The following is a 15,337-nucleotide window of genomic DNA, read 5'->3' as shown; positions in this document are numbered from 1 at the left end:
GAAGGTGTCAGACTTGGTGTCACCTCCAATGCTAATGCCTGGATCATAAGAGACTGGAAAGACAAATGAGTACATTTAACCAATGAAGGGTTAATGCAGGGCTACAACCTGGAATGAATACTCTTGATACCAAAAAAAAAAAAAAAAAAAAACCCACAGGAGAAATTCCCAACATACATGACAAATCTGACCAAGATCTCTCAGAGTCACCAGTGCCCTTCCAGAGTTTACACAGGCCCCCGAGTCACATTTCTAACAAGAATCCTATGTGATCATGATTCTCAGAGAATAACTGGCCCATGGGAAAGGCCAATTCTATAATAACAAAGCAACGGTGACTTATTTTCTCATATTCAGAGGAGAGGCTTCCAGTTCTCCTAACTCTTCTCTGACTGTCTCTGCTGACCACTTGAGCCGAGATGCTGACTATCAAGCTTCCTCAAACTGGGGCCCCAGGATGCCCATGAGCCCTCCCAGCAAAGTTGTTGTCTTTCCTTCCTACCTTTTCTTTATCATTTGAAGTATAAAGCACATTCCTGCATATACAGCAGATGTCTGATGAACACTTGGTGAACTTCATTGCCTTGTCCACTTTAGCCACTGCATCACAGATTGCACCATCCATGGTCAGACTTCTTCCCAAAACATTGGATGAGCACCTGCTCTGTGCCCAAGACCATCCTGGGTGCCATGGACACATCAGCACATGGAGCAGGCACATGGCTCTTCCCCGTGAGGCTTAGGTCTCAGTGGTATTCTACTCATCCCTTACATTTGCTTAGCTTTGGACAGTCCTCAGAGACTTTTTGCATATTTATCTTAGCTAGTTCCATGGCAACCCTATGATGTAGTTATTATCATTCTAAGTTGACAGATGAGAAAGCTGAGGTCCAGCAAGATTAAACGATTAACCCAGGCCATGCAGCTGTGGGTGCCCTAACTGAAATTCAAGTTCGAGTCGTCTTGGGTTGTTTAAACCCATAGTACAACTTGCCTCATCTAAGTCTCCCATTCAGCTCTGCAGAGTAATTACAAGGAAATCCCAATTTCATTTTTTATCCTGTCTCCTGACAGGTCAATGCATGCTTATTCAAGAATCGATCCCTCTTCCAAAACAATGAGCAATTCCAAGGGAAGGCAGAATCCCCCAAACAGTTACTGACATCAACAGCATTCTTCTCAAGGATTACTCAACTGAGTGCTTGCTTAGTGTGTGATCTCAATCATAGAAAAGAAGAACTACTCCAGACTTGATTATCTTTTCAAAAACTTGCAAAACCTGAGAAGCTAAGACTCTTTGAAACAGGAAGCTGTGTTGTTTCCTACCTTACTAATGTCTCTGGTGGTATCAGATGGCATCTCCGTTTCATGAGTGGCAAGACCTAAGCTATCACTGGACACATAAAGGACTTTGCTAAATTAGCAGGTACCATCATCTTCTTTTTGTTCTCATCTGGGCAAGAACCTATTGAATGCAACAGAAGTGGTTTATTCAGGAGAGGTTTCCAGGAAGACAGTCAGGTTTCTAGGAAAAAGGAGATGGAGCAAGGAGTCTTGGCAGGTGGAAGTTACACCTCCCAGGAGTGCTCTTGGATGGACGGGGTGTAGAGGGACGTCGGCTGTGCTGCAGTAGGTAGTATGGGGCCAAAGTGGGATTGCTGATTGTAAGATATGTCCGTTTTCTTCTTGCTTTTTCCCATTTTGCCTTTCTCTCACCTGTATCATGATGTGTTTGCCTTTCCACTCATCCAAACTTAGCCTTTTACCCTCTTCAGTCAACCTGTCCACAACTGTGTCCATGTTGTCTTCCCTCTGCTTTCATAAATTCTCAACAATTGAGAGGATGGCCACTCCAAAAGGGTCCTCTTTAGTAGTTTTGCGTTCGTAATATTGATTAGTAAGAAGCAGTGAAAGTATAACTGACATATGTGTGCACATACATGTATATTACATTTGTATATATATAAATTTTTATATTTCACTGAAAATCCACTCTAAGTCAGGCTGTCAGATGAATCAGCTGATCGGTTGATTTGGTCTTTTTATGTTTGGATCTACGAAGTTGACTGCTTTTCTTGGATCTATATTAGAGGGTAGGGATAGAAAGTCTTTCTAATCTTCTGGGAAACCTTCAACCAGTTGGAGATGAAAGTTAACTGTGTTCGGCAAGTGTTTTGAGGGGAGGGAGTGGGAATATGGGGTTGTTGGTTCATGGAAGCGATAGGAATTGGAGCATGTCTGCAACTCATTTCAGAAAATGGTGACGATTATCATGAACTATGCAGGCTGAGTTATTTCTCTAGGGAGGGGCTGCATGACTCAATAAGAAAAAGGCAGATATATCCAGCAGAATAAAAAGGGTAAAAGGCATAAACAGATAATTCACAGAAAAGGAAATACTAATGACTAATAATTACAGCTAAAAAAACCCCTCAGTTATTAAGTATTAGTTACATAGATAATGACACCCTTGTTACCTGTAAAATTGGCCAAGTAATTTTTTTCTTTTAGATCTTGGTATTGATGGGTGCTTGTTGAGACTGGCACCAATACGAAATAGAATACAAATTGTTATACAACTTCTGGAAACAATTTGGCAAAATGCACCAAGAGCCTTAGAAATGTGACTAGAGGTAGAAATTATCCTTTGAGAAATCCACTTTAACAAACTAATAAAAATACAAAGACATTTACTGCAGCATTATTTGTAAAGGTGCAAGGGAACAACTTAATCACACGACAGTAAGACAATGATTAAAAAACCATAAATATACAGTATGTTGAAGTCATTACAAATTATATTTTCATATAATTTTTAACCACATGGAATTAGATGCAGGTGGGGCTTCCCTGGTAGCTCAGTGGTAAAGAATCCACCTGCCAATTCAGGGAGATACAGGTTGGATCCCTGGGCTGGAAAGATTCCTTGCAGAAAAAATGGCAACCCACTCCACTATTCTTGCCAGGGAATGCTATGAACAGAGGAGCCTAGAGGGCTACAGTCCATGGGGTCATAAAGGAGTCAGACATGACTCAGTGACTGAACAACAGCAATAAAATTTTAAGTACCAGAATACAAAAGGGTGTGCAAATGTGATATCAACTGTAACAAATATGCCTAGAAAAGAGGTAATGGTTCTCTCTTCAAGACACAGGTGGAGGTGGAAATACCAGGGGCCAGGAAACTGACCCTCAGTACACTGAACACTCCTGCCATGTGTACTTTGACTGCACAGGCATAATTTCCCCATAAAACACTTTTCAGGATCATCTATTTCAATGAAATCACGTATCAGCCTGCATACAAACATTAAACATACAGCCACACTGGAAAGACCTGGTATTAGAACATAGTGAGTAAATCTACTCTTTGAACAAAGAAGTTGGTAAAAACTATTCCAAGTTACTTTGCAGGTGGATGAAACCAAGTCACTTAACTGACTACATTCCAAGAATGGAATATAATCTTTGCTCTAATAATATTAATGACTGGAAGCTGAGGAAGTCCATGTGCTGCCCTAAAATATAAAAGCTGGGAGATGCCTGCAGCTGGGAAGAAGACTTCATCTATTCAAGATTTCAACCTTCAGAGGTGCTTGTGTATTTCCAGGGAAGGAGCTCATTGGCTCACAAGGCAGCCCATTCCATCCTGCACAATGTGGTTCTCACCAAGGTCTTTCCCACATGTGACTGAATGTAGTTTCCTCTACTACCATCAAATTTCTGCTCTCTGTAGAGTCTGCTTCCTTTTTCTACAGCAGAAGCTATCACATTATAGATTTTCCCATCTCAAGGGAACCCAGGACATTCTAATCCAATTCTTTTTTTAAAAAAAGATTAGAAAACTTTCAGTTCAGTTCAGTTCAGTTCAGTCGCTCAGTCGTGTCCAACTCCTTAGAAAACTTTGGTCCAGATCAAAGATGTACACATATTGGGATAAGAAGAAAACAAACTAAAATAAACCTGAAGACTTTTAATTTTTATATAAAACATTCCAAGTTCTGTGAAATACCATTGATGTTTCTAGACCTTTATCATCCTAGCCTGTTCTATGCTGCAGGTAGATACCAATGCTCATAAGATGTGGTACCTGAAGAGAATCTAACATTTCAAACGCATAATCTGAAAAGTGAAAAAAGGTAAAATTTTTCTGCTCCATCCTTCTATCCACTTAAGAGGCATTTATTAGGCAGCTATTACTTGTCAAGCATTGTACTGGGCAATAGTCCTGCATTGTCCAAGAGAGTGGCTACTTGCCACATGTGGCCATTCCAATTTAACTTAATAAAATTTGAATAAAATGAAAATCTCAGTTCTTCAACAGCAGTAGCCACATTTCAAGTGCTCAATTAGGTGCTTTACTGAACAGCACAGACACAGAACGTTCCATCACTGCAAGAAAGGTCTACAGGATAGTGCTGTACCAAATAATTGTTTTTTCTGACTACCCAGGTTTTCTGTGGAAAGAAATGAAAGGGAAGGAGGATTGGCTTAAGATTGTGTACATGGGAAGCAATTCAAGGTGCTAGATGGACAGATAATTGGATGAATACATGAAGGGGTAGCTGAGAAGAGAGGTGGATGGAAAATCAGACGGGTAGATTTCCTTTGTTCTGGATGATCTATTAATATTGATGAAGACTGAACCAGCTCTTGGGATTGGCTTCTAAAGAGCTTGCAATTGAGGATACTCTCAGTTCAACTCTTAAACTTCCTCTTTTCTTCCAACTTAAAAAGGTTGGAGGTATGTAACTCAGAGACAGTAAAGAGATTCAAAAACTTTAGGAGAGTACAGCCTGTCACTTCTCTCTCTCTCTCTATTCCTGTCATATTTGTGAAAGATAATTATTTCTTTGTGAAAGAATTATCAATAATTCTTCATTGGAATGTCAGTAAATAAATGGATTAATATATTCTTGGGTTCCTATTAGGCTATTTAATTTGGTACAGATCCAAAACCATTTGTAGAAATTCAAACTCATTTACTGTAACTACAGATTTTAATGAAGGCTGAAATACCTTTTTAAAACATTTTGAATACCAATCACTGTGTTTTCTGTAACTCTGAGTAATGGGCTACAGACTGGTGATTTGTGGAAAGCTAAGAATTTCTCTTTAGATGGAGGAAATCCTATTTTGGAAAAGATGTAAGAAATTCTGAAAAGGGCTGAAAACTTGAAAAAATAGAGAATGTCAGTGAGTAGAGGGAGAGGGAGAAGAACTAGCCTGCATTTGCCTGGCACTGTGTGCTGATGTTCTCACATGGGTTCATGTAGTCCTCACATTACTCCCCCCTCCTTGCAACACTTTCTTTACACAGCTTCAGGGACACCAGTTCTGCGTTTTTTCTGATCTCGCTGTCCACCCTTTCTCAGTCTCTCTTTCTGTGTCCTCCTCCTTTCTCCGACCTCTGACTTTTGGCATGCCTGGAGATGCAGTCCCTTGCTGTCTACACCTATGTCTCGGTGCTCTTTTCCAGAATCAAGGCTTTACATCTATGTGATGACAACTGTCACTTTTGTATTTTCAGTCAACAGTTCTCCCCGGAGCCGTTTGTCCAACTGCCTACTGCACATCTCCACTTGGATGGCATATAATCAATCTCAGACTTGCTTGCCCCAATTCAGGCTTATTTTGCCCCAGACTTTATCTCTGTTGGTGTCAACTCCATCCTTCCAGTTGCTCAGACAAAACTCTTGGAGTCGTCGACTATTTCTCACTTACTCATACGCTGTCAACAAATCCTGTGGCTGCTTCCGCATTTATAGAGAATCCGTCTATTCTCACCCTTTCTACCTCTACTGCCAAGCCCTGCCCAGTGTCACATCTTCCCTGTATTATCATAAGTGCCTCTTTCAGTTCAGTTCACTCGCTCAGTCGTGTACGACTCTTTGCAACCCCATGAACTGCAGTACACCAGGATTCCCTATCCTTCACCAACTCCCAGAGCTTGCTCAAACTCATGTCTATCGAGTCGGTGATGTCACCCAACCATCGCATCCTCTGTCATCCCCGTCTCCTCCTGCCTTCAGCCTTTCCCAGCATCAGGGTCTTTTCTAAGGAGTCAGTTCTTTGCATCACGTGGCCCAGTATTGGAGCTTCAGCCTCCTTACTGGTTCCTTGTTTCTAATTGTGCTTCCATAGTCTATTCTCCACATGGCAACCAGAACAATCCTTACAGAATATGAGGAGGATAATGTCAAGTTTAATGGAAACTTACCTACAGTCCCTACTCCTTTCAAAGAAAAGCTGAAGTTCTTCCTGGCTGCATAGCTCCACAGAACCCCTGCCCACAGCTCCTCATGTCTCTGTGACTCCCTCTCATAATACCCATCCCTCATTTCTCTTTCGGCCGTACTAAACCCTTCTGCTCCTCTAAGAACCTGTCCAGCCACTCTCTCACCTCAGGATATTTGCACTTGGTGTTCCTCTTATCCCCCAGAAACCTGTTCAACTCACTCTCTCGCCTCCCTCCAGACTTTTCTCAAATGTCATCTCATGAGTTTCTTGTTGACCCTCTCCAGTTTAAACTGCCTCTCTCCAATCCCACCCTACTGCTGCCTTCTCTCATCTCCTTTACCTTTCTCTGCAGCACTCATGACCATGTGAGACACTGTAGCTTTTGGCTATCGATTATTCCCTGACTAGAATATAAGCTTCATGAGGTCAGAGAGTTTTGTCTATACCGTTCACGGATGTGCCGTATCGCTGGAACAGTGCCTGGCATGTCATAGGTTGCTATTAACTATTTGCTGAATGACTGACTGGAGAACCCCATTTGCTGAATGAATGAGGCAGTAACTCTTCTTATCACTAGGTTACACATACAGATTCTGAGGCACAGAGAAGGTAACCTACTTGCTCTATGTCACACAGTCATTTCTTCAAACTCAGGAATTCAATCATTATCCTATACTGAAAAGGACCAAGGATATATAAGCAAGAAAAATCTTATGACTATGATTCCCTGGCACCAATACCCATGAAACCAAAAGTATCTAGGGCCTTAGGCTTGGAATCTGATCTTCACAGCAGGTGGTCCTGCAGGAATACTGACCACTTGAAGTCTGTGGGCAGAGCTCTTCTAGATGGACAGGCAGATTCAGGATGGTAGGCAGTGACTTCACAACCTCCTCTCTTCTCTATATTCTTTTTTTTTTTTTTTTAATTTTAAATTGGAGTATAATTGCTATACAATGTTGTATTGGTTTGTGCTGTAAGTATACATTGGTCCCCTCGCTCCTGAGCCTCCTCGACCCCATTCCAGCCCTCTAGGTCATCACAGAGCAGCAAGCTGAGTTCCCTGTGCTACACATATGCTTCCCGCTAGCTTTCTGTTTCACTCACCCTAGTGTACATATCTCAATGCTACTCTCTCAAATCGTCCCACCCTCTCCTTCCCCTGCTGTTATATATACTTTAGAAGATTCATCAAGTTCACCTGAGAGGCTGATCCCCCTCAGAGAGACTCAACACTGAAATACACACACACACACACACACACACACACACACCCCAGATTACTGATGTTACTAAACTGGGATATCATTCAGCACGTGGCCCTTTTTCAGACATGACTGAGTTCAACCAAACTTCCACTACTGTCAAGGATCAGCACTCTTCATCACAGGCATGGCAGTTTTCCACTTTAGTAAAGTTTTAGAATAAAACAGATTTCAAATTAATAATATCTTTTTTGTACTTTGGGGACTTTGAAAGGTTGGAGGGTGGATGTCTAACTACAATCAGGAACCAGAAACACCACTATTATTTAACATCACTGTGGAAGTTCCCACCAAAGCAATAAGGTGAGAGAAACAAATGAGAAATACCAGAAAGGAGGATATAATTCTGTCAGTGCTTCACAAAAAATTTGATTATTGACCTAGTAGTCCTAAAGGAATTTATTTTTAAAAGTCGGTAAGGTAGTCAGCTTAAAACACGTATTTTCTTTCATACTACCAACAATTGTTTAGAAAATTTGTTAGGGAAAAGTATCTCATTCACAATAACCTGAGGAATATAAAGGTAGACAAAAATGTAAAAAGAAACGTGCAACACCAAAAACTTAAAGCCCTATGGTAAGCAGAGTAATCAGACATAGTATGTTCCCAAATATAAAAGCCTGACATGTAACGTTATCAATTCTTCCTAAACTTATTTACAAATGTAACAAAATTTCACTCAAAATTATGTTTTTGTAAGTATTGACTACGGGATCCAAAAGTTTATCTAATAGGACAAATGGTTCTAAAAGATAAGACATACTGGAAATGAATACTGAAACGCAGTTGTTTAATCAGATAATATACATAAATAATCTAATAAATCTACACAAACAATTTGGAGGCATCCAGGGAGCTGGTGTCCCACGGGCCACCTGTCTTCACGCAGGTGCCCACTGCGGTCATCTGACCTGCCGTCTCACTCTTCCCGTGGAGGCTGGCCGAGCCCCTGCCAATGCAGGTCCCAAGACCCGAAAAGACGCCTCCCCTCTCCAAGTCTAGGTGGTTGGATGCCAGCTCAACCCAAGATCAAAGGGGAGAACCTAGCACTTAATCTGAAACAAATTTCAGATCTCTTAATCTGAAAACAAAATTCAAATGCTTTGCCTAGTGTGCCCTCTTTTTTAAGTTCCTTAGATTTCAGTTTGTGGTTTCAAGTTCTGATGAGTAAACCCTTCATCTTGTAATTTGCCTAGGTTTTCACCCTAGAAAATGTCTGCCAAATCTTCTAGCAGTGCCTGCCTAAAAACATTAGCTTTCAGAGACAGTTTAACTGATAAGGAAATACAGAAAAATTTAAGATTTTCAGTTTTAAAAATGATAATCCACCTACCTCTCACAACTATTTTGATTATTTGCCTGTTGCCTTTCATATGTACATATAATTTCACGTTGTTGCAATCTTTGTTTGCATTCTCTTTGTTCTTATAAACATCTGTCTGTGATTTTATCTGGTATCCAAAACTACTTTTAATGACTACATAATAATCTATTCTTTAAACAGACTACAATTTATTCAAAACATCCTTCATGTGTCAAACATTTAGACTGCTCTCATTTCTTGTTTTCTACTATGAGAACAATGCCACAACGAACATCTTTGTGCACATTATGTGTTGGTAATACATTTTTGACCTTTTCCCCTCAGGGTAAAATCACAGGACTAGAACTAATGGATTAAAGCCATGTGTATCTCGATGGCTCATGTTAGATACAAAATTTATTAAAACAAGTTACATTGCACCAGCAATGAGTAAGTGTTCCAGCAATGAATAAGGTTCACTGCAAACTCACCAGCATTGAGCATCACCATTAGATTTTTTTTTTATATAATCAGAATGACATTTCAAACTTAAATATATTTTCTAAAGAAGGATCCCCAATTCTAAATACTTTTTCTTTCAATTCAACTTTGCAACACTCACTAAAATTTTACACTGGTGAATGTGAATTTATGAAGTTTGAGATATCCATCACCTCATCCCATTTATCATAGTATAGATGGAGGTTGCATATACATTTATTGGAGCTGGCCAGACAAGAATGGCAGGGAAAGGGCTCCCCGACTTCTGACTTCAGAAATTATAAGAAAAGAGACCCTGGAAGGAAGCAGTCACAGCTGTGTGTCCTATCTCTCCCATCCAGGCTTTGACCAGAGTTAGGGGGTTTGGAGAGCTGTTTGATAAACTAGGGGACTCTCAAGAGGATATCTCTCTGCAAAGTATCTCCTTACCCACATGGGGTGGCCAGAGCAGTTAAGTTGGTGGTCAGGCAGAAAAAAGATCTGGTTTGCAGTCTTGCGTGTCCCTTGGTTTGTACAGGACATGCACATGGAGTCAAAGAGGAGCATGTCTGACGGGCGCCTGCCAGTTCAAAAGAAAGAGTAGAGCTTGAGCCAGGAACTCGATGGTGGTGTGGTTCTCCATTCTACAGGGCTGAGTGAAGACTCCATCACCTTGGAGAGGTCACTGTGCCTGGGGAGGACTGAGAATGAATGGATCCTGAGGTCATTACTACAAACACTGCAGCAGATGCCAGCACAAAGACTCAGGGTTGGGACTGGGTCGACCCCCACCTTAGCAGACACCAGTCACGTCCATCAAGAACCAACAGGAGATTAGAGCACCCTCTTCTCCCTCTGCCCATGCATCGAGTCATGCTGGCCCTTCTCTACTGCCATCTTAGAAAGGACCAATGAGAGGAGACAAGGAACTGAAATTACAAGCTGATTAACAGAGGATGAGTAAAACCTAAAGTTATCATTCAAATGAATGGAAGGATAAGACTAAATTTAAACCACTTAGGACTAAAATTTGTGAATACTGTTTTCTTTTACCCAGCAGGTGGGAAGCTGGTAAGAGATTCAGATAGTTTTGGAAACTAAAGAAACTTCATTTACATTGCACAACCAAATTGTACTATGGGCATTTTTAGTGAATCAGCTAAAGGAGTATGATGTCAATTTATGTAAAACTTTGTATCCACGTATGCATATATAGAGAAATGTTAATGGTAGTAAACTCATCATGGTGAGATCTGGGGTGGTTTTTACTATTTTTTTCCTTTTCTTTATGATTGATGTTGTTCATTTATTATTACTATATTATTTTTCCAAACTGCAAGGACTGTGATTAGGAGTGCAGACAGGTAAAAATTCTATCTGTTTTTGTGTCTCTGATCTCATGTAACTAGGGGTCAAGGACTTGACTTCTAACTCTACTTGTTTTCCAGTGCTTTGCAGTCTAGGCCCCTTCCCCCTCACAAGATTCTATAATCTTACACTCATCATGTAGGATTTATGGAAATGACACATGAATTAAAGATGATCTTCAAGTTGGAAAACACTTCAGTGAAATTCTTTTTTAAAGTTTGACTTGTTTTCAGATCTGTCTGTGAGAAAAGGAAAGAAAATATAAATAATTAATGATGAGTAGAGGCTCTTTCCACTCTTGCCTTAAACATTAAGGTTTAGAGAGATACTCTCATGACCAAAAATGCATAACAGACCAAATGATGGGTACTTTTTCTCAGCTGCTGTGTATTATGCCATTGGGAATTTTAAAAAAGCTGGTAAGATCATATAAGTCAGTTGCTACTCAATTCCATTTTTAACCTCGAAAGCCTGAATGTGTCACTGATTAGTAGATGATGGACCAGGCCAGAGCTATGAAAATAGATCAAGTTCTATCCAAGAGCCTCTACTTTTTCCCGATTTCATGTGAAACCACTTCTCATTGCCTTTCTTTCACTTCTGCTTTCTACCATACAGTTTTTTCTTTTTCTAGTTTAAAATATGATCTCATGTAGACTCTCTGATTTGATGCTCACCACATCAAATGGGTGGCTACCATGATCCTTATTTTGGAGATGAATAAACGAGGCTCAGAGTTAAGGGCTTGTCTGAGTCTTCTCACTGGCAAGCAGAATGGCCAGGAACTGCTCCTATGTCTCCCCTCTCTACAGTCACTTGGACCACACAGAACCCCAACAGGTGCTGACTTTAGGGTCCCAGTATTTTCTTAGGAAAGCAAAGACAATCCTTGCCATCGGCTCCAATTACTGCATTTCTAAGCCCTGCCTTGAGAAATACCTGCTGACGTATGTTCATGACCTCACACTTGTGCTTTCACAGAAAAGAGAAGGTTAGCAGGACTCCTGAGGAAGCAGGGTAGGGGTTAGCTGCCTTTCATGGACTACTCCCTTGTCTCTTTTTCCTTCTTCTCCAGCCAAGGCTGTAATTCTAAGAAAAGCAGGCACTGACCCTAGGGATCCTGGTCTAAAAAATCCAAAATCTAAGAAGTAGTCCCATTGGTACATGCTCAGCCTCTTTATGAGGGAGAAACTCTAAGGGGTCTGTTGTAGGCACATGACTGGCTTATGTCAGCATTGTCAGGAACAGGAAAAGGGGACGCTGCTTACAATTGTTACAACAGTTAATAACTACTACAACAGCTAATTATAATAATTATTATAAGTTAAAAATCACTGTACTTGAATCCAGTGATGAGAGAATTGAGCATAGATACTGAAGATCTAGCCTGAACTTTTGAAATTGCTTACTAAAGGATTTTAGACTCCTTATTAAATTTCTTTGAGGTTCAATTTCCCCATTACTGTATTTTTAAATTTTGCATTTTATGTTATGGAGCCATGGAAATGGGTAGTTATTTCTAAGGATAATAATCACTATTATTAGCATTTGGTTTTTAAATGGATGATTTTGAAGGTCATATATAAACCATAAAACATAAAACAAAATTTTTAAATACAGTGATAATATAATTATTATAAGATTATTGTTAACATTACCCAACCTATCTCTTCCTGTTTTGTATTTCTTCTTCCAAATGCTTTCAGGATCAACATCTCCACTCTTCACTGCCATCCACAATGTTTGTTTCTTTTCCCATGATGGATCATGCTGACTCTCAAAACATTGCATCTTTCACTCCTAACATTTCTCCCCGCCCCATGGCATATCTGATACATCTTTGGAAATATATGCTGAAGAATGTATAGGCTATTTATTCCATGTGGTTTTAGTGGGTAAGTGAATAAACTGACTGGTGTGGGTCTCAAGGAGCGATCATCGTTAACTGTGGGGTTACTTTTGCCTTCTTCTATCACAGGGACAAGGGAAATGGCGACCTCAGCCGATGGGATTGAAACTGTAGGTGAAGTTGCTGGGACCACACCCTACGACTATGAGGCGGCACTGCCATGCGAGAAGAGCAACGTCAAGGAGCTGGCGGCCCAGTTCCTGCCCCCGCTGTACTCCCTGGTGTTCGTGACCGGCCTGCTGGGCAACGTGGTGGTGGTGGTGATACTCACAAAGTACAAGCGGCTCCGGATCATGACCAACATCTACCTGCTCAACCTGGCCATTTCTGACATGCTCTTCCTATTCACGCTGCCATTCTGGATTCACTATGTTAGGTGGAACGAGTGGGTGTTTGGCCACCGCATGTGTAAGTTGCTCTCCGGGCTCTATTACATGGGCTTGTACAGTGAGATCTTTTTCATCATCCTCTTGACCATAGACCGGTATCTTGCCATCGTCCACGCCGTGTTTGCCCTTCGAGCCCGGACAGTCACTTTTGGTATTGTTACCAGCATCTTCACCTGGGTCCTGGCAGGGCTAGCAGCCCTCCCTGAATTTTTCTTTCATGAGACCCAAGAGGAGGCTGGACAGACTTTCTGCAGTCCTCTTTACCCAGAGGATAATGAAAATGCCTGGAAGCGATTCCATGCTCTGAGAATGAATATCCTGGGTCTCGCTCTGCCTCTGCTTGTTATGACCATCTGCTATTCAGGAATTATTAAAACACTGCTGAGATGCCCCAGTAAAAAAAAATATAAAGCCATTCGACTTATTTTTGTAATTATGGTGGTCTTCTTTATTTTCTGGACACCCTACAATCTGGTTGTCCTACTCTTTGCTTTTCAAATGCACTTGAAGGCTGATTGTGAACAGAGCAGACAGCTGGACCTGGCCATGCTGGTGACAGAGGTGATCGCCTACACGCACTGCTGTGTCAACCCCGTGATCTATGCCTTCGTTGGTGAGAGGTTCCGGAAGCACCTCCGCCACTTTTTCCACAGATATATGGCCACCTACCTGGGAAAATTCATGCCATTTCTTCCTAGTGAAAAACTGGAAAGAACCAGCTCTGTCTCCCCATCAACAGGGGAGCAGGAACTCTCTGCTGTATTTTAGGTCAGATGCAGAACATTGCCTAAAGAAGATGTACAGAACAGATGAAGCCAACACATCGACCTCTTCACCAGTCCTTTGGACTTCCAGCACAATGGCCATAGCTCTTGAAGCCATTAAAATATATACACAATGGTGACGGTGTATCTATGCACCCCAAAGTCATTACCAAAGGTCAACGGCTGGACAATGACTTCTTATGAACCCTGAAAAGCAGAGCTTTGCTTGATTCACTCGAGTCACATAATTTTAATGCACCTGAATGTTAGATGGTTACTATATGCAGCTATAAACTAGTCAAGCTTTTTATATCTTAAATCTTAACTTCAGCCAGTTATTGATATAAATGAAACATAATAAACATAAACGAAATATTAATAAATCAATTACATTTCTTCTTACTATTACAATGTAATAAATCAGCTTATTGCAAGGACTGATGCTCAAGCTGAAACTCCAATACTTTGGCCACCTGATGCAAAGAGCCAACTCACTGGAAAAGGCTCTGACACTGGGAAAGATTGAAGGCAAGGGGGAGAATAGAAGAAGAGCAATTTGGCATTTTCAGTACAGAGAATAACCCACTCCAGTACTCTTGCCTGGAAAATCCCATGGACGGGGGAGCCTGGGAGGCTGCAGTCCATGGGGTCGCTAAGAGTCAGACACAACTGAGCAACTTCACTTTCACTTTTCACTTTCATGCACTGGAGAAGGAAATGGCAACCCACTCCAGTGTTCTTGCCTGGAGAATCCCAGGGATGGGGGAGCCTGGTGGACTGCTGTTTATGGGGTCACACAGAGTCGGACACAACTGAAGCGACTTAGCAGCAGCAGCAGCAGTACAGAGAATAAAGGTCCTGCTCATAGAAACTTCTCAGAGCCCTGAGATGTGTGGACACTATCTTAATTTACCCCACTCTCACTGTTTATCCAGTAACTGTGTGTTAGGTGATACAGGCAGGATGCAAAAACATTGTCTTAGGTTAAGTGAAGGATGCCAAACTGTATTAGACAAACACGTTCCTTGCCCCCATGAAACATTCCCTATAGTAGAGGATGTAAGACAGAAACAAATAACTCCAGTGCAAAGAAGAGCATACTCAATGCTACACCTGGGTCAGGAAGAAAGACCATTTCCACTGGAATCTGAGGGAGGAAGACTTAATGGAGGAAGTAGCTTTTGAGCAGGTCTCTGAAGAAGTGGGAGGTTTGGGGGGAAGGCTCTGTAAGCCAGTGAGGAGAGGGGAAGGCACGAATGTGGGTGGATGGCAGAGTGAGGTGGGGAGGCTGGGATGAGGATGATGTTTAGGCAGAGTACCTCAGGCTTTATTGGGGAAGGCATGGGGAGCAAGGAAATCAAAATGGTGTGTCAGGAAGATAATTCTGGTATCACATGGAGGATGGAGCAGAGGCCCCAGAACTGTGGAGGGAGCTAAGTTAGGAGACAAGTGCAAGTGTGGAGACAAGGAAAGATCAACGACTAATCAAGAGAGGTGCCAGGAGCACCCTGAGGAGAATCTGGCCAAGAGGCAGTGTGAAGGAAGAGTTAAAACACTAGGAGCAGTATATGGTTGATGCGGGGAAAAAAGGTGGGGGCAAAACAGAACGTTAAAAAACG

General features: G+C 41.5%; 1 protein-coding gene and 1 long non-coding RNA gene across 4 annotated transcripts in view; one reads left to right on the top strand and one right to left on the bottom strand.

The window, feature by feature from the left end:
- The window catches only part of LOC147348612 (uncharacterized), a 197,340-nt gene that overhangs the window by 40,846 nt on the left and 141,157 nt on the right, over positions 1-15,337 (bottom strand). The window lies entirely within an intron of this gene.
- Positions 1,209-14,105, top strand: CCR3 (C-C motif chemokine receptor 3). Its single transcript, XM_086368395.1, has 2 exons — positions 1,209-1,426; positions 12,635-14,105. Exon 2 carries the CDS (start codon positions 12,646-12,648, stop codon positions 13,720-13,722), a length of 1,077 nt encoding a protein of 358 aa, XP_086224521.1. The 5' UTR covers positions 1,209-1,426; positions 12,635-12,645; the 3' UTR covers positions 13,723-14,105.

This window comes from Bos grunniens, chromosome 22 (genome assembly GCF_055505025.1).
Source record: "Bos grunniens cultivar Pamir isolate PY7600 chromosome 22, Bosgru_T2T1.0, whole genome shotgun sequence".
NCBI lineage: Eukaryota > Metazoa > Chordata > Mammalia > Artiodactyla > Bovidae > Bos > Bos grunniens.
The sequence above is the reverse complement of the archived record's forward strand: the minus strand, read 5'-3'. Positions and strand labels throughout refer to the sequence as shown.